This window comes from Mus caroli, unplaced genomic scaffold, assembly GCF_978045245.1.
Source record: "Mus caroli unplaced genomic scaffold, Mus_caroli_1 scaffold_10, whole genome shotgun sequence".
Taxonomy (NCBI): Eukaryota; Metazoa; Chordata; class Mammalia; order Rodentia; family Muridae; genus Mus; species Mus caroli.
This window is the reverse complement of record NW_028227265.1, coordinates 33761849-33789196: the sequence shown is the minus strand read 5'-3', so window position 1 is coordinate 33789196 and position 27348 is coordinate 33761849. Positions and strand designations below refer to the sequence as shown.

At 40.7% G+C, this 27348-nt stretch overlaps 1 protein-coding gene, 1 non-coding gene and 1 pseudogene across 8 annotated transcripts in view; 1 reads left to right on the top strand and 2 right to left on the bottom strand.

The window, feature by feature from the left end:
- Cnot1 (CCR4-NOT transcription complex subunit 1) overlaps nucleotides 1-27348 on the bottom strand; it is an 88042-nt gene that overhangs the window by 1510 nt on the left and 59184 nt on the right. For 4 of the 7 annotated variants that reach the window (XM_085843679.1, XM_085843681.1, XM_085843678.1 and 1 more), the window contains exons 25-46: nucleotides 26684-26863; nucleotides 25364-25480; nucleotides 24716-24826; nucleotides 24330-24407; nucleotides 23972-24149; nucleotides 22848-22978; nucleotides 21352-21648; nucleotides 20469-20609; nucleotides 20270-20374; nucleotides 18928-19047; nucleotides 15168-15359; nucleotides 14593-14735; nucleotides 13277-13385; nucleotides 13015-13184; nucleotides 12110-12362; nucleotides 9465-9713; nucleotides 7891-8054; nucleotides 7418-7535; nucleotides 6339-6440; nucleotides 5064-5237; nucleotides 3597-3746; nucleotides 2555-2735 (exon numbers count right to left, since the gene is read on the bottom strand). In XM_085843679.1, coding sequence (XP_085699805.1) covers nucleotides 2555-2735; nucleotides 3597-3746; nucleotides 5064-5237; nucleotides 6339-6440; nucleotides 7418-7535; nucleotides 7891-8054; nucleotides 9465-9713; nucleotides 12110-12362; nucleotides 13015-13184; nucleotides 13277-13385; nucleotides 14593-14735; nucleotides 15168-15359; nucleotides 18928-19047; nucleotides 20270-20374; nucleotides 20469-20609; nucleotides 21352-21648; nucleotides 22848-22978; nucleotides 23972-24149; nucleotides 24330-24407; nucleotides 24716-24826; nucleotides 25364-25480; nucleotides 26684-26863 — 3463 coding nt within the window. The remainder of the gene's footprint in view (nucleotides 1-2554; nucleotides 2736-3596; nucleotides 3747-5063; nucleotides 5238-6338; nucleotides 6441-7417; nucleotides 7536-7890; nucleotides 8055-9464; nucleotides 9714-12109; nucleotides 12363-13014; nucleotides 13185-13276; nucleotides 13386-14592; nucleotides 14736-15167; nucleotides 15360-18927; nucleotides 19048-20269; nucleotides 20375-20468; nucleotides 20610-21351; nucleotides 21649-22847; nucleotides 22979-23971; nucleotides 24150-24329; nucleotides 24408-24715; nucleotides 24827-25363; nucleotides 25481-26683; nucleotides 26864-27348) is intronic. The other 3 variants (XM_085843683.1, XM_085843682.1, XM_085843684.1) reach the window with 1 other exon arrangement.
- On the top strand, nucleotides 1037-1581 carry LOC110300064 (ATP synthase F(1) complex subunit epsilon, mitochondrial pseudogene; annotated as a pseudogene).
- LOC115031792 (small nucleolar RNA SNORA46) lies at nucleotides 25846-25981 on the bottom strand. The gene has a single exon (XR_003837454.1). It is a non-coding gene; the product is annotated as a small nucleolar RNA SNORA46 (small nucleolar RNA).

The window sequence follows — 27348 nt, the reverse complement described above, 5'->3', positions numbered from 1 at the left end:
AAACTAGATTTAGGATTTACTCTGAAAGGCCAGTATGAGAGACAAATGAGTTTCCTTAGGCTTTGGTTTCTTAGGTGGACTGATACCATCAGTCAGACATAATCTAACATGGTGGGCCTTGGGCAAACTGTGAGTATTATTCTAGTTTTGTGATTTACTATTGGTTTTCTGGATATGAACATTTTTGGATTTTTTGCTTCTGTAGGTATTATTCTAATTTTGTGATTTATTATTGGTTTTCTGGATACGAACATTTTTTTTTTTTAAGATTTATTTATTTATTACATGTAAGTACACTGTAGCTGTCTTTAGACACTCCAGAAGAGGGCGCCAGATCTCATTACGGATGGTTGTGAGCCACCATGTGGTTGCTGGGATTAGAACTCTGGACCTTCGGAAGAGCAGTCGGGTGCTCTTACCCGCTGAGCCATCTCACCAGCCCCCCATTTTTTTTTTTTTTTGCTTCTGTAGGTGTTATTTGCAATCCATATTATGAATCAGCAAAATACCTTACATTCTTTAAAAAAAAATTTTTTTTAACTGAAAATCTTGATCCTACAGATTTCCTTTAATGTTACAACAATGGAAAGCTAGTTCTGCATTGTCTCAACATCCAACTACTTAAAACATTTTATTTCATGTAGTACTTGAAAAGTTGTACACATGAAATAAACATAATGAAGGCAATGTCTTCCTCTGACACAAACAGTCCTAACCTCAAAGCCCTTATAAGACTCTTGCCCCTGATGATCCTTATACTCTGAAAAGTACTTTGGTAGAATAGCTGGAGAGAAAGTTTCAAATCCAGAAGCTCCCACCATGCTCAGGTGGCAATAGATCTCTTATCTGTATTTGATTATCTTGTTTGTACCATTGATCACAAAGACTCTTGTCTTTAGACACTTGTCTAAAGGACGTAACATGAGGCCTCAATTCTACACAAAAAAACCTACAGGCAACCAAGAAATGCTCAGAGTAGAAAAAAACAGTCTTGTCTTCTCAAAGAAGAGAACAGCAACTGGTTATCCAATACCAAATGGTCAGCCCTGAAAACATATGCACAGGTAACAATTATACAGACTGAGCAGGTTATATTGTAAAATCTATTAGTAGTCTGAAGTGACCTAGCAGTTCCTCCTGACATAGTTCCTCCTAACACCACGGTGGCATACTAGCAACAGACTGGATTCAGCTATATCTGGTAGTCCTAGATCAGTACCAAAGCAGCGAGGGATGCCCTGAAGACCAAGTTCAAAGCAAACGCTAAGACTTCTTGCAGAAGCATAAAAACTGTGAACATTAAGTAGTGGATCTGTACAGAGACAAAGTTTGGAGCTGAGACAAAAGGATGGACCATCTAGAGACTGCCACATCCAGGGATCCATCCCATAATCAGCCTCCAAACGCTGACACCATTGCATATACTAGCAAGATTTTGCTGAAAGGACCCTGATATAGCTGTCTCTTGTGAGACTATGCCGGGGCCTAGCAAACACAGAAGTGGATGCTCACAGTCAGCTATTGGATGGATCACAGGGCTCCCAATGGAGGAGCTAGAGAAAGTACCCAAGGAGTTAAAGGGATCTGCAACCCTATAGGTGGAACAACATGATGAACTAACCAGTACCCCGGAGCTCTTGTCTCTAGCTGCATATGTATCAAAAGATGGCCTAGAAGGCCATCACTGGAAACAGAGGCCCATTGGACTTGCAAACTTTATATGCTCCAGTACAGGGGAACGCCAGGGCCAAGAAGTGGGAGTGGGTGGGTAGGGGAGTGGGGGGGTCGTGTGGGGGACTTTTGGGATAGCATTGGAATTGTAAATGAGGAAAATACCTAATTAGAAAAAAAAAGTAAGTAGTGGATCTGGACTGAAGCATGAGCTCTCAATCTTCAAAACCACCCTCACCTCCTGTAGACAAAACTACTTATCTGGTTGATAAAACAGAAAAGGTCAGCCCCCCCGCCCCATCCCTAATATGTGTGTATATACATACACATATATATATATGCATGGAGTAACAATAAAAATGAGGCCATGAATTTCTAAGAGAAAAACAAACAAACAAAAAACAACAAGCAGAGCTTCTTTAGCACTAAGCTGGGGATTGTGAATCTTGACCACAGAAAGAAACAGTGCAGTGTTAACCAGGAGACACCACAGCGATGTGCCCTGTACATTTCCTACAGAGGAACAGCAAGCTCTGGCCCGTTATCTTCTTACACTCAATAATGTGTTCTGTCCCCTGTCAAGTAGACCCTAGTAATCGTTGGTAAAGACAAACTTATGAAACAATGTAGTACGACCTTCAGATGTAGGCTATCAAAAAGAACATACTTATTTCACACTTATTGCACTCTGGCATACCATCTTTACTTACAGGATAAGATTTGGGGCCATTTTCTTCATCTTTTTTTTTTGAAAAAAAAAAAAAAAAAAAAAAAACATTCCTTACTGTAGCTTAAAGGAAATTTCTAGATTCTTTCGATTATATCTATGGCAAAGTGCAGAGACTCTGATGATGCCAATGGCCAGGCCAGCTGCTGCACTCACCCTCAGTGTCTAGGTCCACAGCCAGGTTCTGGAAGATGTCCATGTGTGCTGAGTGGGTGATGGTGCTCATTGACGGCGTGCTGCCCTTGTTGTGGATGTGTGCGATAGCCTGAGTCCCTACGTAGAGCACCAATGCATTGATAAGCTGGAGGTTGTAGCGATTCCCAGGCTCATTAGATACCTAAATGGGCAAAGAGAAAACTTTACCATAGAACTATGAATAACACTTAATATTTCATTATTTTTCCCAGAGACAGGATCTCACAGTGTAGCTCTGGCTAGATTCAAACGCAGAGATTGCTAGGCCTCTGCTCCCCATGCTGGGGTTAAAGAAAGGTGTGCACCACTGTGCTGGGCAGCACTGCTGTTCCTCAAGCCTTCTCTCTCTGAAAGGGATAGACAGCTGTTGATATTGTGATTTAAATATAAGAAACTTGTTCAAGATTGTGAGCTGTACAAATGTGCAGCTGCCCGAAGAGTGGTTCTACTAGAAGACTTGTGTTCCTTTGGAAAACCAAATACTTTTGCTCATGATGCAGCTATAAAATAAACTTCAAGCACAACCTCAATCATGTAATTTCGAGAAAGACGTTGTTGCATACTATGCTAACCTGCAGAGCCAATTCCACTTCAAGTCACTCCATAAAGGAAACTTAACTATAATCACTCTAGAAATGCTGTTAGGTCTTGCAGGAAAGTAATGTTTTTTCCATAGTGGTCTCATCTATAACTGGGTCAAAGACGAACTATTAGTACAGTATGTAACTCAGGTAAACTTACCCAGTGAATAATTACAACAATACTTGAATCTGGGGATGTATGTCCAGGGATGAGGTCTTGCTCTAACGGTGGCCACAAGCTTGTCATCTGTCTGCCCCAGTCTCCTCTGTGCTAAACTAACAGGTGTGTACTGCCACATTCAACTTCAATGTTTCTACATCAGGTTTAAAATACTAATCTGAAAATGGGACATAGATAGACAGTGCGCACAAACTGCACTCTACAGAAGACACAGCAAAGAACTTAAGTCAAACCAACTGACCTGTAGGTTACTACGCAGATCAGACAGGAAAGTGACCGGCGACCGAGTTTTAAGATAGGAATCCAAATCCTTTTTGAACTGAGGCGGCATCACTCCAGTGAAATTGGTGAGGATCCGAGGTGCGATGTTAATTTCGCTTAACATGTCCACCTGCCACACATCCCAAGAATCACAATCAATCACAGATGTTAACAAACCTTCCCCTTCATAGACGTGTTAGGATGGCTTTCTAAAACTATACATACACATAGACTGTGATTACTAGAAATCCACCTTTTCTTGTCACACAATGTTAGCTGTTTCTCATTATTTGAAAAGAAATTAGGGGCTGAAGAGATGGCTCAGAGAGATGGCACTGTCTGCTCTTCCAGAGGTCCCAAGTTCAAATCCCAGCAACCACACGGTGGCTCACAACCATCTGTAACAAGATCTGACTCCCTCTTCTGGAATGTCTGAAGAATATTTTGTGCCCATCTAATTTGCACCATTAACCATTTTTTCCAACCTTAGATTTCTTATTTATTTGGTTGGTTGGTTGGTTGGTTTGGTTTTTCGAGACAGGGGTTCTCTGTAGCCCTGACTGTCCTGGAACTCACTTTGTAGACCAGGCTGGCATCAAACTCAGAAATCTGCCTGCACCTGCCTCCCAAGTGCTGGGATTAAAGGCGTGCGTCACCATGCCAGGTCAGATTACAAATCGGTACAGGAGATTACTACCAAGAGTCCCAGCCACTGAAAGAAGCTCCAGACAAATATATGCTTTAAAATGTTTCAGAAAGGATCTTAAAGAAGAGCTACAAACAAATTTAAAAGGCTACTTGGTGGTATGATTTTTAAGCGGCTCGTCTTCCTTAAATAATTTCAACACATGCACATGAAACCTCGTGAGCTATAGACATTACAAAGACCACTTTGTTCTTCAATTATGCAGTGTGGGACCAGCAACTGCCTACCATTCAGTCTGGGGTTTGATAATTAAACCATGTTAAAAATATGAGAAAACAGTAAACTAATATTCAACGACAGTATCACCCTCATCAAAATTGTAACAGAATCAGCTACCCTAAAAGTATCAATACCTAAAGTGTATATATGCTGGAGAGAGGGGGACTAAATATACTGATTATAAGAGAAGGGGCTGAAATGTTAAGATAAAAACTTTTCCTTTAGGAAAGACGGTAAGAGCGCTGGCTGCTCTCTAAGAGTCCAGTTCCCAGTACCCACATGGCAGCTCACGATTGTCTCAGACTCTAGTTCCACGGACCCACAGTACCTTATTGCCTCTGCAGGTCCCACAGGCATCTGCTGCACATGAACTCAAATATACACACATAAAATCAATCTTAGGGGGGAAAAACTTTAAAAAGCAAAAGATAAATCAAGAAAACATTAAGGAAGTAGAAGTTAAATCCCCAGTAAAACAATAGCAAAAACAAAACAAACATGTTCCATCTGTTAAAACCTTACCTTCAGATTAGGAGTGAATGGGTCTGGGAGCCTCATATTCCTTGGGAAGGCACTCAGGATCAAATTTCTTAACTGGATACAATTAGGAGGGATCACATCACAGAACCCATAATGGTAATCACAAAGGAACTCTGGGAAATCATGCAAAAGAACTAGCAGCACTCTTAGAGTACCCTGCACAAAAGGGAAAAAGTTCCATACTAAGACAGCAGGATTTCTTCCTCCATTGTCAAAAATAGCAAAAGTATATTTTATTAACATTAAAAACAACAACAACAAAACCTATAGGCTTTAATTAATACATGCAGTTAAGATCATTTATCTTCAGAAACTAGAAAGAGGACTAACAAAAGTAAAAAGGCAAACTAACAAGAAAACTACTGAAAATGGGAATGGGATCAAAGCTAGCCTTTTTTAGTTTTTAACAAGTTTTGGTAAATTCAACAATTCTGATATATAGATAGGAAGAACACCTTAGCAACTTGAGATAGCCTAGTATATTTAAGAAGGCCCTAAGTTTTATCCCTAGTGCTATAGAAAAATAAAGTCAAAATATAAAAATGCAAAACAAAACAAAAAACACCGGGAACATGAGCAAACACTGGAAGGAACATGACAAAAAGATACATCTATAAATGAAAATCTCACTAAGAAGGTGAGACAGCGCATGCTTTTAACTCTAACAAGAGTGAGGCAGGGTCAGGAGGAACTCTGAGTTCTAGGTAAATCAGGGCTAAATAGTGAAGCTCTGCCTCAAAAAACTAAACATCCCTGCCGAGATGATCCTGCAGTTAAAGCACGTGCTGCTCTTGCAGAGGACCGGGGTTTGCTTCCTAGCACCCACACGGTGGCTCTCAACTATCTGTATCCAGTTCCTGGGAATCCAACATCCTCCTCTTTATTCTCTGAGTACCAGGCACATATGTGGTGCACATAAATAAATGCACGAAAGCAGACAGGAAAGCAAAAGTCATACACATAAAAGAAGTCTACCAAAAAAGTTAAACAAGAAAACAGTAAGGAAATAGAAGTTAAATTCCCCAGTGAGATGGTAGCAAATGGCTAAGATGGTGGTGGTTGGGGGCTGGGAGTGTAGAGCAAGAGATATAAAAAAGATGAGAGAACAACTTTCCATTGAAAAGGTACACTGGTACCTAGAGTGCCACTAGAGTATCCTTTAAGTAGGGCCTCTGAGTATCAAATGATTCTGTAAAAGCATATCAACAATAGTTCCCATATAAAAACACTTTTAAGTTATTTATAAATAAAAATTACCTTGTAGAGGATTTGCATAGGTTTAGTGAGTTCCACATTTCTAAGGAAAGGTGCTAAATATTTGAATAAATCAATCAACAGCTGAGCATACATAGGCCACCCCTAAAAGAAAGAAACGTACGTAAGTTATAGTAACATTTACAAGTTGTTTGGCTACCACAAACTTGCCCGTCACTCTACTGCATCTTATCTATAGTAACCTGACATGAGGGCCTCTCCTAGATTGGATCCTAGCAAAATGAAGTATCAGCTCAGTGTGGTGGGATGTGTCTCTAACCCTACCACACAGGAGGCTGAGGAGGAAAACTAAGTTCAAAGCCAGCCAGAAACACAAATATCCAACAAAACAAAAAGTCTAAGTATTACAGCAGTGGATAATGTTATCTAAAACAACAGGACTCCAGAGGCTTTGGAAAATATTTAACTTTGTGCCTATAAGAAAACTAAAAAGAAATGAGACCACCCTGAGGAAATTGCAGAAATAGTATCAAACCAACTATAGGCTGTTTGCCATAATTCCTTCTTTTAAGTTCTGGGTCAACTATTTCTTTTCTTACTCCCAACTCCTAGTAAATAACCTTGCTGAACTTATAGCCTCAATTCTGTACTTTCAGCCCCAAGTGGCCTACTTACTGTAGTATCACCAACCACACAAATTCTAGTTCATTCTTTTTGTGTGCACACCATGCATGTGTCTGTGTGCCATGGATTGCATTTGGAAACCAGAGGACAAATTCATTAAGAGGCTACTTCACTTTCAACACAATTTTCTTCTGGTCTGAAGAAACAGATGAGGGTACTTACTACATACAGTTCTTCTTTGCCATTTACTGCAGTGACAAACTCCTCCTAAATACTGTTAACAACTCCAGCATAGAAAGACTGACATAGCTGGTCCATAGCAAAGCTAGAAAAGCAGTACCTGGTCACCTAACAAAGCCTTTAGATGTAGTCAAGTACTTGATAAGCCTAAGTCTCTTCTACTACTAAGTGACTAATAAAATTGACATAAATAAATAGTGCTAGAAAGCCCCAGGTAGTTACAGGCTTCATCTGTAGGAGATAAACTGCAGCCACACCTTCTGCTGTGGCGTATGTGCCAGCATTCTTGCAATAAAGATCCGATGGGAAATCAATTCGAGCCAAGCATATACAAAGCCAGGAGCTTTAGTAGGTCTCAAGATGTGGAATGTATTGCTGAAAGAAAAATTTCAGAACCACAAATTGAAATATAGTAAACACATGCATGTAGACTTTACAATGAAACACATCAGAACATCAGAGTTCTACCTGACTTTTACCTCATTTAACCAACAACCCTTAAACTTCAGCAAAGTACTGCCTGTGATCCCAGCACAACCTCTGACACCTACAAAGATCAACCATTAAGTTGGGTGTTGGAGTGTGTGCCTGCAATTCCAACTCTTGGACGCTTGAATTGGGAGTTCAAGGCCAGCCTCAACAATACAGGAACTTTTGAGATCAAACCTGAGCTATGAGACCCTGTATTAAATAACAACAAATAGAAATCTCTACTATACACAACACTCACCAGAAAGCAGTAAGAGTCTGGAAATTAATGGTTTCCAACACATGCTCAGGTGCATTGAGCTCCAACAGCAGCATGATAAAAATCCTATGGTACGGAAGTTGCTGAAATTCACTCTGCCGAACATCATGATCCTGTAGGAGAACTCCCACTACTATACCGAGAACCTATACAGAACATACAGATTACATCCCATCAACCACACAGATAAGCCACTTGTCACTTTTACCTGTGTCCTGGATTGAACCTAGGCCCTCCCAAATGCTGAGTACTTAACACTTGAATACTATAGTCAGGCTTTTAAAAAAACAAAACAAAACAAACAAAAAACCCAAAAGTTTGCACAAAGTCTCACTAAGCTGTCCAAAAACTGGCTTTGAACTTACAAGTTCCATGGTGATGTTCCTACCTCCTCACTCAGTCAGGCCTGCACTACCAGCAGTGGCTTACTTACCCTGAACTCTGTAAGCACTACAAACAATAAAGGAAAGGATACATGCTCCAGCATAGAGAGACTGACATAGCTGGTCCATAGCAAAGCTAGAAAAGCAGTACCTGGTCACCTAAGAAAGCCTTTAGATGTAGTCAAGTAATTTCTATGCTGGCAGCCAGCAAAAGGGAAATTAGATTGACTCAGAGTTATTTTCTGTCTTGTTTGTTTTTTAAATTTGTTTACTGGACCAAACTTCTATATTCTCAATAAAGGCCACTGGTTTTTCTAAAGGTATAGAAACCTGGACGTCTCTCCATATTTCATCATGTTGAACTCCAACAAAGCTAGACTGTCTAATGTGACCTAATGGGGCAACAATTCCCACTTTGCTTGGCAGGAAGTGTGGGTTATCAACGATCAGTGTGGGGATAGTAATGACCCACTTGTATTTCTCCACAGAAAAAACTACACTCAGGGTTTACAGTCTTGCACTAGTTTGATATTCAAATTTTCATGATTCACACTGTCTAAATCAGGTCAATAATGAATTAAATGCCATTCCTAGTGACCCATGCAGACACGAGTGGAGGCAGGAGTGCACCAGCTACCACAATCTCTTGTTTGGATCATCATCAAAACACCAACTGCATCTCCCTCTTCTAAATTCTGCTACACAACATATGGATACTATCTCTTCTATTTCATTTCCAGATGAAAAAGATTTGGGGGTTGGGTGTGTGTGTGTGTGGGGGGGGGGGGTGCCCTTCAATCATGGCACCTCACAGGCAGGGGAAGGTGGATTCTGAAGATAGCCTTGTCCACAAATTGGGTTCCAGGCCAGCCAGGGCTACAGTGAGACCTTGTCTCAAAACAATGGGGTGTGTGTGTGTGTGTGTGTGTGTGTGTGTGTGTGGAGAGAGAGAGAGAGAGAGAGAGAGACAGAGAGACAGACACTACAATGGATCAGAGAACACAAGAGAGAGACACTACAATGGATCAGAGAACACAAGAGAGAGATACTACAATGGATCAGAGAACGAGAGAGAGAGAGAGAGAGAGAGAGAGAGAGAGAGAGAGAGAGAGAGAGAGAGAGAGAGAGAGAGAGACTACAATGGATCAGAGAACACAAGAAAGGATTCCAGACCTTATTGAGCAGGTTGATCTTTGTGACAGTGTTGGTGGCCTCCCCAGAGTGCTTCACTAACAGTGCAATGAGGCGGACAAAGGCATCCAGGTTGTGGTAGCACTTGGCCCGGATCATGGTAGGGTTAGCCGCAGGATTGTGCTGCTGCTCCGCCTGAGCACGGTAACTGATTTCAACACACATTTCAGTGCAAAGACGAAAAAACCTTGTTATGAGGTCATCAGTTTTAAGTATTCCTTGTTGGTGCATCTACAGTGGGAACAATCAATCAACATGGTAAGACCATCCTCAAAATCAACTTTACACAGTTAGCTTTCAAATGGCAAAACTCTAGTTTATACTCATTTAACTTCTTACTCTGAAAGGATGCCATTAGGAAAATGACGTCCCTGTCATGAAGGAGACATGGCAGAGTTCCTCTCAGTTTTAATTCATGGAGAAGACTGAAGCTGACAAAAAGATATTAACATTAAATAGAAGGGCATCTACAGTTTGGGAGATGATATTAATAAAGGTCACTTTTAAGAGTTTCTCTTCATAGACGCCTTCCTCTTATTTAACCAGTGGCAGCGTTTTTAAAACTTCATCTGCAGAAAAATCATTAATTTAATAAATACCCAGGATTATGTCACTTAAACATAATGATCTTTTATACTGTTACAATTAGTAGAAAAGACTAGCTCAAGGTCAGGAAATGGTACATAGCAACACTGTCTCAAAAAGACAGCAACAGGGAAGTAACACTAACCGGTAAAGCAGCAGAAGAAGGGGTCAGCGCTTACTTAGGAACCAAGGGGGGGGGGGGGGGACATAAAGTCATCTTGGAAATTTTTAAACAATTATCTTGATAATAAAACAGCTAAAGGTTTGAATTACACAATGTTCCCAAACCAAGGCACAAGGCCAGCAAAAGGATCTTATTCCACATTTGACACGGGAAAGCTTGAGAGGAATATGTGCTATGACAAAGCACTACACATAAAAAGTCCAATCACCAAAAGGAGCAGTAAAGTATAGTGCACCATCTCCCCAAGAGAAGTGAGTAAAGCAAACGAAGAGGAGCCAGGCAGGTACCACATCCATACTCACACAGGCAATGCCGCCGAGCCACGCGTCTGCATTCCATCAATGGAATGACAAGTCAGACTACAAACACGGAGGATGGCCTCTCAGCCTGACTTATGGTATGATTTCCTGGGTTCTTTTAGCAGAGAAATTTATGTAGCATAGTTTACTAGTTGTCACTTATGTTGAAAAGTAAATCAAATTCTTAACAAATCCACAAATGTAAAGCATTTAAAAATAGATCAATCATTCTTTGGAAAAATAACCATCTTTTGGCGTCAATTTGAGCAAATGAAAAAATACAACAGTCAAGCTTTCTAGCTTACTGAAAGTACTGTAAAGCACTCTAAAGGAGTTAAGGCCAGTTCGAGACTGTACTCTTAAATTTCCCTTTCGTCCTCACGTCACTGAAAACAGCCAATGATGATAAGAAACAAATGGACTGTGATTATTTTTTCCAGTTTATTCTGTCTGTAACTGTTTATTTTTAAAAGGGTTGCTTTTAATTATGATTATGTGAATGCTCATGCATGCTTGTTAGTGTGTAATTGTGTTCAGTGGTGCACATATATGCACATGAGGTCAGGCATCTGCCAAGACCAGAGGTGCAGGATATCCCTGAAGCTTGAGTCAGTGAGCTGCCCAATGTGGGTCCTGGGAACCAAACTCAAGTCCTCAGCAAACACAGCACAAAGAATGTGCTCTCTGCGGTGAGTCATCCCAGGTCCACTACAACTATTTATTCTCCGTGTGGTGGTTTGAATAAAAATGCTTCCCATAGACTCATATATTTGAATGCTTAGGCATTGGAGAGTGGTACTATTTGAGAAAATTTAGAAGGTGTGACCTTGTAGAAAGTGTGCCATTGGAGGTGAACTCTTGAGTTTTCAAAAAGCATATGCCAGGTCCAGTCTGTCTCTGTTGCCCCTGTCTGTCTGTCTGTCTGTGCTTGTGAGTCAGGATGTCACTCTCAGCTACAGCTCCAATGCCACGCATGTCACTATGCTCTGAAAGCTGAAAACAAGGCCTAAATGAAATGCTTTCTTTTATAAGAGTTGCCTTGGTCATGGTGTCTTTCAAAGCAATACAAACATGACTAAGACACTTTGGTAAGCCTGATTTTTAAAAAGCAGCTCAATTTCTGAGACATTTAAATTGCCATTTGTGTCAGATTCATATATATGAGAAAAAAAAATAATCTACCACTAAATATGGATTTATTGTATGGTAGTGTTGTTAAAATGTGATATCCCAACATTGTAATGTATTAGCTTATACTCTATCACTAGTGACGATTTTAGTAAACTTGTATGTTGCAGCTTCATTATCATTTTCTGACCCACTACAGCTTGTAGCCAGGACAACTGGAATAGGCTGAGTAGGACTGAAGGAGTAGGAATGTTGAATCAACAGTAGCTGTGATCAACAGTGAGGAATAAAGTAGGCCAGATTAGTTTAACAAAGCATGGTGGTGGTATTTTTGGTTTGCATGAGTATGGAGGTAATTCTGACCACAGGCATACAAAACTAAACTTTAATAGTGGAGTAATCACACCCTACTTATGTTGAATAAAAAGCACCTTTCTTTCCAAAAGCTCTACCTGTCCAACAAACGCAGAGAATGCTTTGGTACTGTCGCGGCCAGCTGCTGCTGAATGGTAGAGATTCACCCATTCCCTCAGAAGATACTCTGCCTTCTCCCTCAGGCCTGGAGGGTCATCATATTCTGAGGCTTGAGAGATCCCAGAATGCATCATAAAGTTAGGGCCTCCATGAGCACGATCAATCATTGCTTCATAGTTGGATCTCACCACTTCCATCAGCTGGGGCAACCTAGTATGATAAATCCAGAGTGAAAATCAGTTAACCCACAGTTGTTTACTTTTCAAAACTTGAGAAATTCAGGCAGGACAGGCTGTCTGGTCAATGAGTTTGTCTCTGCCTCCCCAGTGCTGAGATTACTAATATTCACAACTACACCAAGTTTTGTTTTGTGCTGTGTGCATTCCTTGTGCACACATGAAAGCCAGAGGACAACCTTGGATATTATTTCAGCAGGATTCATCCACTTGGTTTTCTGAGGAAGTCTCTCACCAGGACCTAGGACTTGCTGATTAGGCTATGCCACCTGTGCCTAACTTAGCACTGGCATTACAAGTTTGTATCAGTACACTGGCAGCTGAGGACTTGGGCTTCCCAAGGATCCTGAAAGCACTTCACTCCCTGAGGTTTATCCCAGTCTAACAGAGCCAGTGTTCACGGCGACTTCTGCTGCCACTCAGCAGTCACTGTATGTGCAGCTCTCCTGAGTCAGGAAGGCAGCAGTGGATTACGAGTTCATACTTTAAGGACAATACTGGCTCAACCTAAAACTGTTTTAGGCTGAGAAAGTCACAAAGTCACTCATTATGCTAGTGTGTATGTAATTTCTGAAGCTCTTAAGAGACTGCTGAGTGTACAGGAGAGCAGAGCACTTCATTCTTACCCTTCTGGAGCATTGCCTCTGGAATGAGCATTAATTCTCATGAGGGTTTCAATGGTATGGAACAGATCTGCCTCAGTAATATGGGCAACACTCCTTTCATCCACCAGCAGAATTTTTACCAGTTGCATAGCAAACGCCACGGCCATGTAGTTCAAGCCATTCTCCATCGACTGGCAACACAGCAAATTCAAGAGAGTAACAATTAAAAAACAAAAGCACTTCCTGAATCCTCTAATTCAATCAAGTTAAATTTCTTCCATACCTGAGCAAGATGAAGATCATACTGCTGCATGTTAACCAAATGATTTCGAATTAACAATTCCACAGCCTCCACATTATATTTATATTCATCTCGACATTCAATTAGGCACCTAAAAAAGGGCATTTTTCTTAATCTCTCTTTTTATTTGCATTGGTGTTTTGTCTGTATATATGTATGTCTATGTGAGAGTGTCAGATCTTGGGAGTTACAGACAGTTGTGAGCTGCCATGTGAATACTGGGATTTGAATCCGGGTCCTCTGCAAGAGCAGTCAGTGCCCTTAACGGCTGAGCCATCTTTTGAGGCCCCCCCAAAAAAACAGCACTTTAACCGGTATTAACCATATTAGCTATGTGTTCTATACAAAGATGTCTTAAAAAGACAACTGCAGGAGCTGGAGAGATGGCTCAGCGGTTAAGAGCACTGAATGTTCTTCTAAAGGTTCTGATTTCAAATCCCAGCAACCACATGGTAGCTCACAACCATGTGTAATGGGATCCGATGCCCTCTTCATACACATATACAATAAATAAATAAATAAATAAATAAATAAATAAATAAATAAAATTTTAAGAAAGTCGATAACGTGAGTTGGAGTACACACACAAGTAAAAACAATAATAAAAAAGACAACTGCAAACAAAACAAAAACAAAATAGTATTGTTTGAAAAAAAAAAAAAAAAGGCAGGTTAGGGATATTCAAATACCACCTAGGCTTAGAGCCATGAGGTCCACATGATACCAATACAATCCTAGCCAGAAGAGATGGCCTAATGTTAAAAATGTCTGAACTTTGCATTCAGATTTTGGAAATAGGAGGGATTTCATTCAAGACACTAAAATGTTTACCATGAATGCTACTATGAATGTGGGATCATGAAAACAAATGACCTAAAGTTTACTTCTCAAAGCCATGTGTCAGAACTACTCAACAATTCTTACCCCTTAGAATCAGGGATTTCAAAGCCCCATTTATCTTGTAGGCAAAAGAAAAACATTTAGAAAAATAAAGTATGACAAAATCTAGTCCATGGGGCTGAAGAGATGGCTCAATGGCTTAAAGTACACTTTCTGTTTTTGCAAAAGACCCAGACTCACTTTACAGCACCCAAGTCACAAGGTAGTTCACGATTGTCCTAACTCCAGCTTCAGGGGCTCACATGTCCTCTCCTCTCCTCTCCTCTCCTCTCCAGGCACCAGGTACACACACATAGTACAAATACACACATGCAATGAAAACCACACATGCATAACATTTATGAACATAAACTTCAGAAACATGAAATAATTATGACGAGTTTTCTAGTGTCACCTACCTTGTGATCTGTTTGTTGCACCATGGAGATCCATATGCCCTGCCATCCTGCAGAGCTTTCAGTACCAACAGGTGGCATTCCCTGTATCGCAGCAGCAAGTCAGCATCAGCACCACTTGTGGCATCTAATAAGCCTTCTACAGCCTATGGACATAAAGGATCCACAAGCATGTAAAATACAACACTCAACCCAACCGTTAGAGCTGGAAATCAAACACAAAGGACTACATAATTTCTGAAGCTTCAAAATTCTAATCTCCACTCTCAACTTCTATCTAGTTTAAGCTTATTCTTTAGTATTTGTCATCTTAAAGTCTTCTTATAGTTTTTCCATTCCCCATAGTGCCAAGAAAATATTACCATATGGAAAAGATGTCCTTACTACTTCTAACTGCTGTAAGTACATTCTATGGAAGGGGTAGGGATGGGAATCAACAATACTTGGTTTGCACTAATTTTTTTTTTTTTTTTTGGTTTGTATCAATTTTTAAAACTCAATTCTAAATATATAGATTCAGTTACGGTCTGAAGTCTATAAACCAAGTTCCTTCTACAAGCAATAGCTTAAGAACCAACCTTCTGTAGTAATCCAAGAGCAGCTATCGCATCCCGAGAATTCCGAGACAACACTACAACCTCTAAAAGACTTCGGAGAGCCTGGGCTTGAGGATTCATGGCCAAAGTTGGTGGAATGGCGTGTAGGTGCTGCTCCAGTTCTGTAATACACTTATCATAAATCTGCGCTACATCATCAGTTGCCCAAGCTTGCTGTTTTAGAAAAAGAAATAGCCAGAGATAAGCAAACATTTTTAAGGTTGTTCACGGACACAATGCACCGATAAAATAGAAGAAAGTCCTTGGCATATTGCTTTAGCTTATTTTTTTTTGTTCACATATGCAAGCCCTCTTCTACACCTGGCTCTTGAGCTCTTCAGTCTTAGGATTATTATGTGGGGGTAATACACAGCCAGGACAGACATGTTTAAAATGTCTGTGTGTGTGCTATCACCAACACAACTAAGTGATCAGAGAGCATAATATGAACAAGAAAGAATGAAAAAGACTGCGTACTGCATGTGTACCATCCAGAAAGCCTTCTGCAACTTAACGTGTGTCAAGTTTCAAATACAATACTTCCACCAAATTTTAAACCGCAACTGGAAAATAAAAACACATCACTTCTGTGCTTCCCCTCCTCTCTTCCTCTGAAACAGGGTTTCTTTCTCTGTGTAACCCTGGCTGTCCTGGATCCGGCTTTGTAGTCCAGACTGGCGGGTAACTAACTCAAGAGATCTGCCTGCTTCGGCCTTCTGAGTACTGACTGGATTAAGGCATACGCTGCCACACATGGCCATGTGCTTTTCCTATCAAAAACCTGCTACTGGCCTGGAAAGATAGCTCAGTGGGTCAAGAGCTTACCCTGCAACCATGAAGACCTGAGTTCACATCTCTAGAAGACAGTAAGGATGGGTGTGATGGCATGTGCCTGTAATCCTATTGTTCTAACAGTAAGTCGGAAAATGTATGAAGGAGTACTCAGGGAAGCGCACAGGACAGCTAGCCTGGGGCACATAGGAGTGAAAAATGAAGAGACTGGGTTTCAAAAAAAGGTGAAAAGTGAGGACAACACAGTCTTTTGTCTACCACACATGCACACGTACACACTTCATGAATGCATACACAAAATCATATCCATACCCTGGGGTAGCGGAAGCTCTATAAAAATCTGAGTGTAGCTCAGCAGCAGAGGGTTCAGTTACCATACCCAAGGTCCTGGGTGAATCCCAGAACAACAAATGAGGGAATTCAGGGGGTTATTCGAAAGAACCACTGCATGAAATGTTTGATTCTAAAAGTGCGTTACTCCAACAACTTGAAGAAGCAACAACTTGAAGTTTAAAGAATTAGATGAAGACACTCGTGTTTAATTTCTTGATTTTGACATTTGCACAACACAGGCTGGAGAGATGGCTCAGCGGTTAAAAGAACCGACTGCTCTTCTGAAGGTCCTGAGTTCAAATTCCAGAAACAACATGGTGGCTCGCAACCATCTGTACAGCTACAGTGTACTTATATACATAAACAAATCTTTAAAAAAACATAAAACATTTGCACACTATGGTCATAAGGAAGAATCCACTATAAGCCACTTGAGCATTACTGTACATGCCTGAAGTATAAGGGAGGGGTGTTTGTGTGTGCATAAAAAGAAATGGTAAATTCTAGATCAAGGCAACAGCAATGTAACTGAACCTGTCACTCCAAAACCTTCTGGTGAGCCAGTGCTTAGCTAGAATCCAAAGACCTTCAAACTCTCTTCTCTGGCTGGGCACTGTGGCACATGCTTTTAACTCCAGCATGGGGAGGCAGAACTGAGAGTTCCAGGGCAGTCAGTGATACATGCTACCCTGTGTTGGGGGTGGGGTGCCACCACTTTGTAAACTAATAATTAAAAAACAAAAAAAGTTGAGGCTGTAGTTTGGTGGGTCGAGCGAGTGCTTATTTCGCACACACAAGGCTCAGTCTTCAGGACTCATAAACCAAGTGCAGTGGTGTATATCTGTAATTCTAACGCTAAGGAGGTGGGGGCAGAAGATTAGAAGGGCAAAGTCACCCTTGGCTACAGAGGCAAAATGATTCTGGGCGCTATGAAACCCAATCTCAAATACAAAAAAAAAAAAACAAAAAACCAACACACACACAAACAAAAACAAGCAAACAAAACTTATTTGTGTATACACATTGAGAGAAGGTGATGGGAAGAGAAAACCTAAGACTGAATGAATGGGCAGTGTTAAACATTAGTAAATGATACCCTAGTTACCAAAATTCCCACTCGATACCCCTACAGGTTGTTTTTCAGGGAAGACTTAGAGCCCCTAAAAAAAAAAAAAAAAAAAAAAAAAAAAGAGAGGCTACCGCAATTACTCACAGCTGCCAAGCAAAAAAGATGCAAAAACACAATGCACGTTGCTTGTAGGACAGAAAATGGGAGAAAAAACCAAAACCAAACAAGCTAGAACTGAACTAAAACAAGCTTCTTCTCTGCTAGGTAGCTTTCTTAGCAAAAGAAATTAATCTGTAGGCTGCTAGGGAGTTCTCTATGGCCCTCCTCAGCTATGAGCCATGTAAGCTATAAGTCAAGTAAGATATGCCTACCGGTGCAATAGTGGCATCAATATGGGGATAATCTGCCACCTTCTGGCTGAAATGAGTCCCACTCCAAGGAGAGAATTCAAGCCTCATACTATAAAACCAGCTAAAAGCCCATGGATGGGAAGACTCTGGTGGGAAAGAAATGACTACTTTTGTTTCGCTAAGTGGACATGTTGTCAAACTGTCTTCTAAATAGGCATCTTTATACTCTATACTCCTCTCACCTACGTTGCAGAAGCTTGTTCTCCAATGTTAACGGTGAAGACGGTCACGGGGCTGAGGATGTGTAACTGCGACCTTGCCCTGAATGCTTCCTTCCTCTAAGGCTCAGGGAATATTTAAACAAGGGTACAAATAATGTAATGTAAGAGGCAGGTGGCAGGGAGAACGTGCTTGTGTGTGATACAGGCTCTGCTCACAGCACGAGCTGGACCATCAACATTCCACCAGAAATGAGAGAGAGGCACTTGAGGCTCTGTGGAGAAGGAATAACTGTTTTTTGGGGTGTAGCTTATGTTAAGCTGCTAGGATCCAGTAAAAATCCCACCTATACCCATGCCGATGCAGGCTGCCCTCATTAAATTCAGCAGAGTATGGATGCATATGTGGAAGTCAGAGGACAATTTATAGTAATCTTTTTCTCTTTCCTGGGACTCCAGAGGAACTGGAGATGGGTAAGTGAGAAAATAATAGAGATGAAATTAATAAAAACTAAACCTTAAAATTATTTTTAGAAGAGACGAGAGCCTTCAGAAAAGAATACAAACTCAATAAAGGCGCTTTATGTCATTTTCTTTCTAAAAGTAAATCAACAGAAACAAAGCCGACAGCAGCTCTACAACTCAAGTGGTTTATGGGAAAATGTTTTCCTTGTAGTGTCAACTTCAATTAAATGTGCTGCACAATCTTAGGAACTCCCTTTCATTAAATTTAAGTATAAAGTAAAGAAACAAATATTAAAAAAAGGAAAGGGAAATCAAGAGTTAAGTTTCCTTGAACTAAACAGTAGTCAAGCTAATGCCAGGACTCACTACACTGCCTGTCATGCTGATCTAATAAAGATACGTTGTAACCCAATGGCTTCCATTCCCCTACCCAGTAACAAGCTCCCCAGCAGAAAGCAATGCATTATTAATTTGTATTCCACAACACAAACAAATTAATCAAATGAGGTATTTACCTTCATGGGCTGAGCTAAAAACCCTGTAGGCTGACTTAAGTCATTTGTAGGTAAGAAGCCAGGCACATTTCGTGCAAACTCTTCATAGACGGCTAGCTGCTTTGGGTCCACACCACCAACCTTAAAAGAAGAAAGCCTTTTTTGGGTAGAATTCACTTCACAATCAAAAGAAACGTATTTGGGGCCTAGCAAACACAGAAGTGGATGCTCACAGTCAGCTATTGGATGGATCACAGGGCTCCCAATGGAGAAGCTAGAGAAAGTACCCAAGGAGCTAAAGGGATCTGCAACCCTATAGGGGGAACAACATGATGAACTAACCAGTACCCAGGAGCTCTTGTCTCTAGCTGCATATGTATCAAAAGATGGCCTCGTCAGTCATCACTGGAAAGAGAGGCCCATTGGACTTGCAAACTTTATATGCCCCAATACAGGGGAATGCCAGGGCCAAAAGAATGGGAATGGGTGGGTAGGGAAGTGGAGGGGGGGGTATGGGGGACTTTTGGGATAGCATTGGAAACGTAATTGAGGAAAATACGTAATAAAAAATATTAAAAATTAAAAAAAAAGAAAAGAAACGTATTATTTTATTTTGAGGTGGAAGAGTTGAGATGGAGTCTCTCTCTCTCTCTCTCTCTCTCTCTGGTAATAGAACTCACTAGATCAGGCTGGTCTCAAACTCAAGAGATCCTTGCTTCTCCCCACCCTCACAAGACCCCCTGCTACAATGCCCAGCTAAAACTTATTTTCTACAAATGATAAGCTTGCACAGAATTCTGATAGAACAGTTAATACAACATATGCCAGCATTCATGCCAACAGATCACAGAAGAGGTTTTCTCATTTTCCTGTTAGAGTCAGTGTCACTTAGAGTCATTCCTTACTGGAGTCCCTATAACAGCACTATCTGCAATCCCTGCCCCGGCACTTGGGACGTAGAGACCAGATGATTATAAGTTTGAGGCAGTTTGGTCTGCATGGAAGCCTTGTCTCAACAACACTCACTAGGAAATGTCTCAAGAGGAGACTGCCTCAAGAGGAAGTCTCCTCTCCCTTGGGGTAAATAGTATCAGACCCTCACCATCTTGTTGGGATCAATAAGGAGCCACCAATAAAAAGATAAATACCAGAAAATATGAAAAGGCAAATTTAAGTTGGGAAAACAGAACTTCAGTAGTACATGAACTCTTTTTATACTTGCTCAGGAAATGTGAAAGTGAACTGCTACTAGAGATGCTTCCTTCAGCAGCAGCATGCAGATGCACAGTCCTTAGGAGGGGTTCATGCAACAGTGAGAGAGAAAGAGAAGGGGAAGCAGGGAGGCAAGAGGCTCAGTTCTCACTTTCAGCCTGATCTGCTCCGGCATCCGCTCGGCTTGGTAGGTTAAGACCACAGGATCACAGTACCTACGTCCTTCTTGCCGGGCATGCTTCCTCAGCTCAAATTCCTACAAATACAAAATGTCACTGAGGCTCTTGTTATGAGACACTTCCTCAGACTCAAAGAAACCACAACCTTACAGATACATGCTAAACACTTACAGTTGCCAATCTCTTGTCCATCTCAGGGCCTGCTTTCTCCACTGCAGTTTTCTGAATAAAACAACAAGCTAATTCACAATTGTCCTGAGCTAACTGAGCAGCAGCCTGGTCCATCATTTCCCTTTGCTGTGGGGATGCAGTCTATTGAGAACACAAGACAAAAGAAAAGAGCAATTCTAAAATGTACAACAGGAAATGCGGTATGGTCAATGGGTCATTCCATATTCTGGTACTACCTATGTACCAGCTGAAACCTGCGAATATTCCTAATTCGTTCACATATAAGATGACAATCCTTTTCGACGTTTCATCAGGTTGTGGTGAACATACTGAACAATTTGTGAACTGTTAAGAAGCAAGAATTCTTAAATCTGATATCCACAACTTCAAAATGAAAAGTTACTTGAAGAGATAAAGTGAAGTAACTTATATATTATAAACTATTAGTCCAACTGCTGTAATCTAAATTCATCTATGTTTGAGACACTGGCTCCAAACTAAAAAAAATCTTTGCTTCTCTAAGAATATGCTCAGGTACTGATGAGTATCTGACAAATAACACTGAGCACAAAACTACATAAAGAAGCAAATGCAACACTTTGCCTTAACACAACTTAGAATCTAAAAGACACAAGAGGCTGGAAGTGTCCTTCAGTGCTAGGAGTTTGCCCTAACTCGCTCGTGCTCTCTCTCTCTCTCTCTCTCTCAGTGCTAGGAGTTTGCCCTAACTCGCTCGTGCTCTCTCTCTCTCTCTCTCTCTCTCTCTCTCTCTCTCTCTCTCTCTCTCACACACACACACACACACACACACACACACAGAGCACAGGCCCAAACTCTTACAGACTAGTAATAAATTTTATAGTACACAAAACAGTCTGCTTACACGAAGGGCTGAGGCAAAGCTGTTTTTGAGGTTGGTGGATATGCTCATCAGTAAAGGTTCCCTGCAAGTAATCATAGCCATTCCAGCTGTTAAGTTCCGCATCATGTGATGAGCTGCTATTCTCATCCGAGACTCCTCAGAATCCAGGGCAAAGTCCTTTCTGACTATCTGTTCGCACGTAGTCATAGCAATCTTAATTGAGCGATCCACCACAGGATGGACAAGCTCCTGGACAGCTCGTTCAATTGCTTGCCGCACACACTGCTTCAGCTGAGGATGAGCTTGAAATAAAGGGATCTGGAAGGAGGAAAAGAGGCACAAATCACATCTGACTCTGGTACTCCTTCAATGCTACAGAAACCACAGAATTCATAAAACTAACCAAGCCCCAGGAAACAGAACCTAGGAAGAAAAGAAGTCAGTATAACCTGTGACTTCTTTTATCTTCAATTTTAACAAGCTCATTAAATAAATAGTACTTGCTTATAGACATATGACTTTCTTTTTTTTTTTTTTTTTTTTTTTTTGGTTTTTCGAGACAGGGTTTCTCTGTGTAGCCCTGGCTGTCCTGGAGCTCACTTTGTAGACCAGGCTGGCCTCGAACTCAGAAATCCGCCTGCCTCTGCCTCCCAAGTGCTGGGATTAAAGGCGTGCGCCACCACGCCCGGCTGACATATGACTTTCTAGGTTAAAGTTATAGCTGAATTAGTCGTTAGGAAGGCAGTATCAGCAGATGGCTGGCTGGTGAAAAGCACTTGCTGTTCTTGCAGAGTCCCTGGGGTGTGGTTCCCAGCACTCCCGTGGTAGCTTCACAACTAACTCCATTTCCAGATCTGCTGCCCCTTTCTGACCTTCTCAGGCACACATGTGGGCTTATACATGCATGCAGGCAAAACATTCATATACATAAAATAAAACTAAATTTAAAGACTTTGGATTAATAATTATTTATACAAACTACATTCTGCCAAAAGAAGTAGCTTTAAATAGCAGGCCAAAGTGGCATAATAATGAAGGCCAAAGAAAAATACTATAGTATACATCAAGAAGAATCTTTTGACCTATGTATGGATTATCTAAAATTGTGCTTTTTATTGCTGGCATAATTAAATCACTGTGGGGTAGGGTTAAGAGGAAAAAATAGGAATCCTAACCGCTTAAAATGTTTGCCTATTGTAATATACATATTATAGATCCCCTACTTTTTAAAAAATTCCCAGGGGAAAGCTGGTAAACAGGGAAGTAAGTAACCAAGAGTTCACTGCCACAAACTAGAAGTCAAAGAATTCTGGGGCTGCAGAGATGGCCCAGGATTTGATTCCCAGAACCAATATGGTAGCTCACGCATGACCACCTGTAACTCCAATTTCAGGAGATCTGATGTTCTTTTCCGATCACCTTGGGTACCTAACAAGCATGTAGTGCACAGGTATGCATTCAGGTAAAACACATAATAAGTCAATCTTTTAAAAGAAGAAGGATAAGTTTTTACTCACTGTAGGGTTTAGAGTAATATGAGGTGCCAGGCCTGCTAGAGAGTAGACATTGATGTCGTGGTAGCTGTACTGTGGCTGTGGTGGAACTGTGGCTGTACACGTAGTACTGGTAGCTGGTGTTGTAGAAGTTGCTACATGTAAAGTAAAAGATAAAAAGCACATTTATCAACTGAACAAAGAAATTAGCTGGATAATAAATGGATCTTATCTATTTAAACTATGTCTCAACTCTTGAGTAGGGGCAGCTAATGTCATATTTTTCCCATTCTGAAAAAGAAATTCTGCTATTGTATGACATATGGGCCCGTCTGTTAGTGGCAGTGTCTACAGCACAGGAATGTTTTTCAGGATAATCCTGTATTAGGCAGGCCAAGCTTCCAATATCTGGCAGTGTTGTGGGTACATGTTCTCAACCTAGCCTTTACCAGGCTCACTTGGAATTTGTCAGATGCCAAGAGAAAGAAGGCTGGTAGGAGAAGAGGTGTTGGGTGTTGGTTGGCATATTCTACCAACTCCTCACCTTTAATATAACTACATCCAACTCCCAAAGCTAATCCCACCATCACCAGGGAGTATGTGTGCCTGTGTGTCTCACTAGTGAGTGCCTGTGTGTGTGTGTGTCTCTCTCTCTCTGTGCATTGTGCGTCTGTCTGACTGTCTGTGGACTGATTTTTAAACAGGGTCCCAGGCTCGTTCAAACTCATGCAGCTTAAGTTGTAGCTTAAGCTTAAATCCTCCTGCCTTTAGTTTCTCAAGATTAGAGCCCTGTACCTCTAAACCCAGTCCTGATTGTCTTGATGCAGATAATATTGTCCTTGTAGGCATGACTGATCTGGCAAACCCTGGATTTTAAGAAATAATGTATACTATTATGTCATTCAAGTACTGTGATACTTAAATGTTTTAAGAGATAAGCTAGCCAGGCTAGGATATAAGAACAACTCATCTACTCATATTTGCTTAAAATTATCTTAAGAGATAGTGAGCCAATCTAATAAGAAGACTATCTTTAGATGCTGCTTACACTTGATAATCAGATGGTACATGGTGTGGGGTGGGTTGCTAGGTGACTAGGTTGTGGAGTGGTACCATCTGAGAAGGATCTGATGGACTTCTGCACTTACTTGTTGTTGTGATGGCAGGAAGCTCTTCGGGCTGCTTGACATCTTTCTTTGGAGCAGAGAGTTGCTCATCTAAGTTCTTCAGACGATCTTTATCTTTCAGCAGGTTTCCAGGTTTGAGCTCATTGATGTCTAATGCAAGGTTCTTACAGAGCACCTCAATCTCAAACTTCAGGTTTAACTGCAGAATTCCAGTATTTAATTAGAATAAGAGAAAATTTGAGCTCTGTCCATAATATATCCTACAACTCAATCTGCCGGTGCAATGACCACTGCCTACCCCCTGTACTGGTCTATCTTTACTGCAACATTAAATCATCTGAAGGCCCAGAATCCTCTGAGAGAGAGGCAACTCTTTTACCTTTAAGTCATGCTCCTGATGCAGCTCAGCCAATACATTCATAATTGCCATTGTCCAGGGGTTTGGTGGTCTAAAAACCTAAAGAAGAGCTATGATATTAAGGCAGCTCTAAATCAAACCTTTACTCTGTATTATTCCAACAAGTAAATAAACATGACAGTGACAAAAGCCCCATTCTTAGATACAACCCATTCCAGAAAAACGCAAAGCGGAATGGAAAGCTGATCCACTCGGCCTCTTCACTCCACCTAACTTAATGTGTAATAATTTAGCACCAAGTAAGGAAGATTGTTCAACTAGCTCTATGTGCACAAGAATAAGGCTATGATCTTTTGGTATTGTGTTAGCAGCCTCTCACCAATTCACCAGGAGTAACATTTACTCACCAGGCTGCGAATGCTGGACTCTAGAACTTTGGCAACAAAGGGCACCACATAGAGCAACTCTTGCTGCCCTTTAACGTAAGCCTCTAACAGCAAAGATTTCACATCCAAGTCCTAGAATTTTAAAACAAAACATTTGAGAAGCTGATTTTCTTCTGTCCTCAGGGAAAACTAAAATAAAATAAGAACCTAAGAATAGTATCTCATGGCCTAGTCGGCCATCACTGGGAAGAGAGGCCCCTTGGTATTTCAAACCTTATATGCCCCAGTACAGGGGAACGCCAGGGGCAGGGGGAGGGTATAGGAGACTTTCCAGACAGCATTTGAAATTTGAAGTGTGTGTGTGTGTGTGTGTGTGTGTGTGTGTGTATATATATATATATATATATATATATATATATATATATATAAAATGTGCAAAAAGAAAAAAAAGAAGAATAGTATCTCACTAAAAGCACATTTGCCAACATACATTATCTGATTCTTGCCTGACAAAAAGCACACCCACTGGCTTTTCTGTATCCTAAAAGAGCCTAAGAGACCACGAGCATAGAATAAGAATTCAAACATGGTCAAAGACATAAAATCCCAGTGACAATTAAAACATTTCTTATAGCCAAGTTCAAAACATATATCCATCTTAAAACTCACCGTGTGTAAGATGGGTTTATTTTTAGCTAATGTGATCATTCCTAACCAATGTCCCAAGTTCTTCAGCAAAGAACGATCTGAGAAATTGGCCGCAGCTTTATCAGAAGTCAGCAGCACCTGCGATAATACAGAATTTATAAATAAGTGAATAAGCATATGAATTCTCAATTTCGTATTTGAGAGTTTCCCTGGCCTTTGTAAAAGTAATCAATTCTGAGCACCTACACAAAGCAGACCTATCCCGTGTATCCCGTTGATGTTATCTTACTGCATGCATTTGCAAACTGTCGACATTACCTTTGAAAAATGTATTAAAGAGCTCACGAGGTGGAATACTGATCTACCATGTCTAAGACCCTGAATCTGAATCCCAGCATGACAGAGAAAGCAAACAAATGAATGGTTATTATTTGCCTCAGAGTATGTAGGAAATTCCAAAGGCTACAGTACTCCTTCCTATAAAAGATAATGAAGCTGTACAGTCATGTTCCTTAACTCCATAAAGCAACAGCAAAATGGCATCAGTCAGCTGTGCTACAAGGAGCCAGGAATTCTTTTTGCACTACAGCGTAACCAAGAATGGGGAAATTTCCCATACATAGGTTTAAATATAGTGCTAGTTCCTAAGCCAGCCCCAAGTTACTCAGAAATGAAAGACCCCATCTCCATTTGGTTTGCACTGTTTCTTTGCAAAGCTTCATATTTAAAAATAAATGGTAGTTTAGAAATCAAATAGTTAAACTTTATGGAACAAGTATAATAAGAGTTTGACCTTATACTACATAGGATCCCAGAACAAAAGCTATTTCAAATAGGACTGAAATCGAGGACAGAGACCTGAGAACTTGTACCTAGTCTCCAAAGATAAGAAGTGGTCACACATGCACTCACACATGCATACACAGAAGTTAACAAGATGCCATGCCACAAAAATACTGAGTATTGTTACTTATCACAGAAAAACCTACTTTAAAGAGGGACTATAGTTAAAGTAATACTTAGGGGTATGTCTAAATGATTAGGTTCTTGGTCCAGTCAGATGATTGGGCAAGTAAGGATGACAGTTACCACACTGACCTTCTGACAGTCTGAGTTGGAAAACCACCCCTGGCAGCTGTCCTCTGAGCACATACACATGTATGACACCCACACAGATACGACTTTACAATGTTCATGAGACCCACTAGTACCATTCCAAACCAGGCCTATGGCACTCTCCATGGACACCTAACAGAGAGCACAGAGAAAAACACAAACCCTCCCACGTTCCACCTGCAAGATCAAGTTTAAAGCTGAAGGAAATGTAAGAACGCTTCTTACTTTAATGTTTCTGTAGGTCTCATTCAGAACCATCTTGTTAAATTCAGGATTCTTCAATGTATCAAGAAAGTTTGAATACAGGCTATGAAAGTTTGGCTCAATACTGACTCTTTTCATAACCAGATACTGGGAAACCCAAGGCATAAATTCTTCCTTCACAGTTTCTTTAAGCTCTTCAACCTAGCCAATCAACATGACAAAGCAGTAGAGAATTATTATTTAAAAACAAAAACAACAACAGATAAAATGAAGCCCAGGTTCTCTGAATCACAACACACAGCACCTGGCTTGGACTTCCCCGTGACACTTTAACAACAACTCATCTTCAGACTTAACAGATGATATGTCCTTCTTTTAAAGGCAGGGTTTTCCTAGGCAACAGCTCAGGCTGACTTCACTTAAACTCTTCATCTTTCCCTCAGCCGCTCAAGTGCTATTATTACAAGCTTATACCACAAGACCCATCATGGTAAAGTTACAGAAAAACCTACTTGCTTTTTTTTTTTTTTTTTTGAGGCAGGGTCTCTCTATGTAGTCTTAGGTTGCTTAGAACTCACAATATAGACCAAGCTAGCCTCAAACTCACAGAAACCCACCTGCCTCTATTTCACCATATGTCACCATGCTCAGCCTAAAAGCCACTGTCATTTTGAAGTATTATTTTA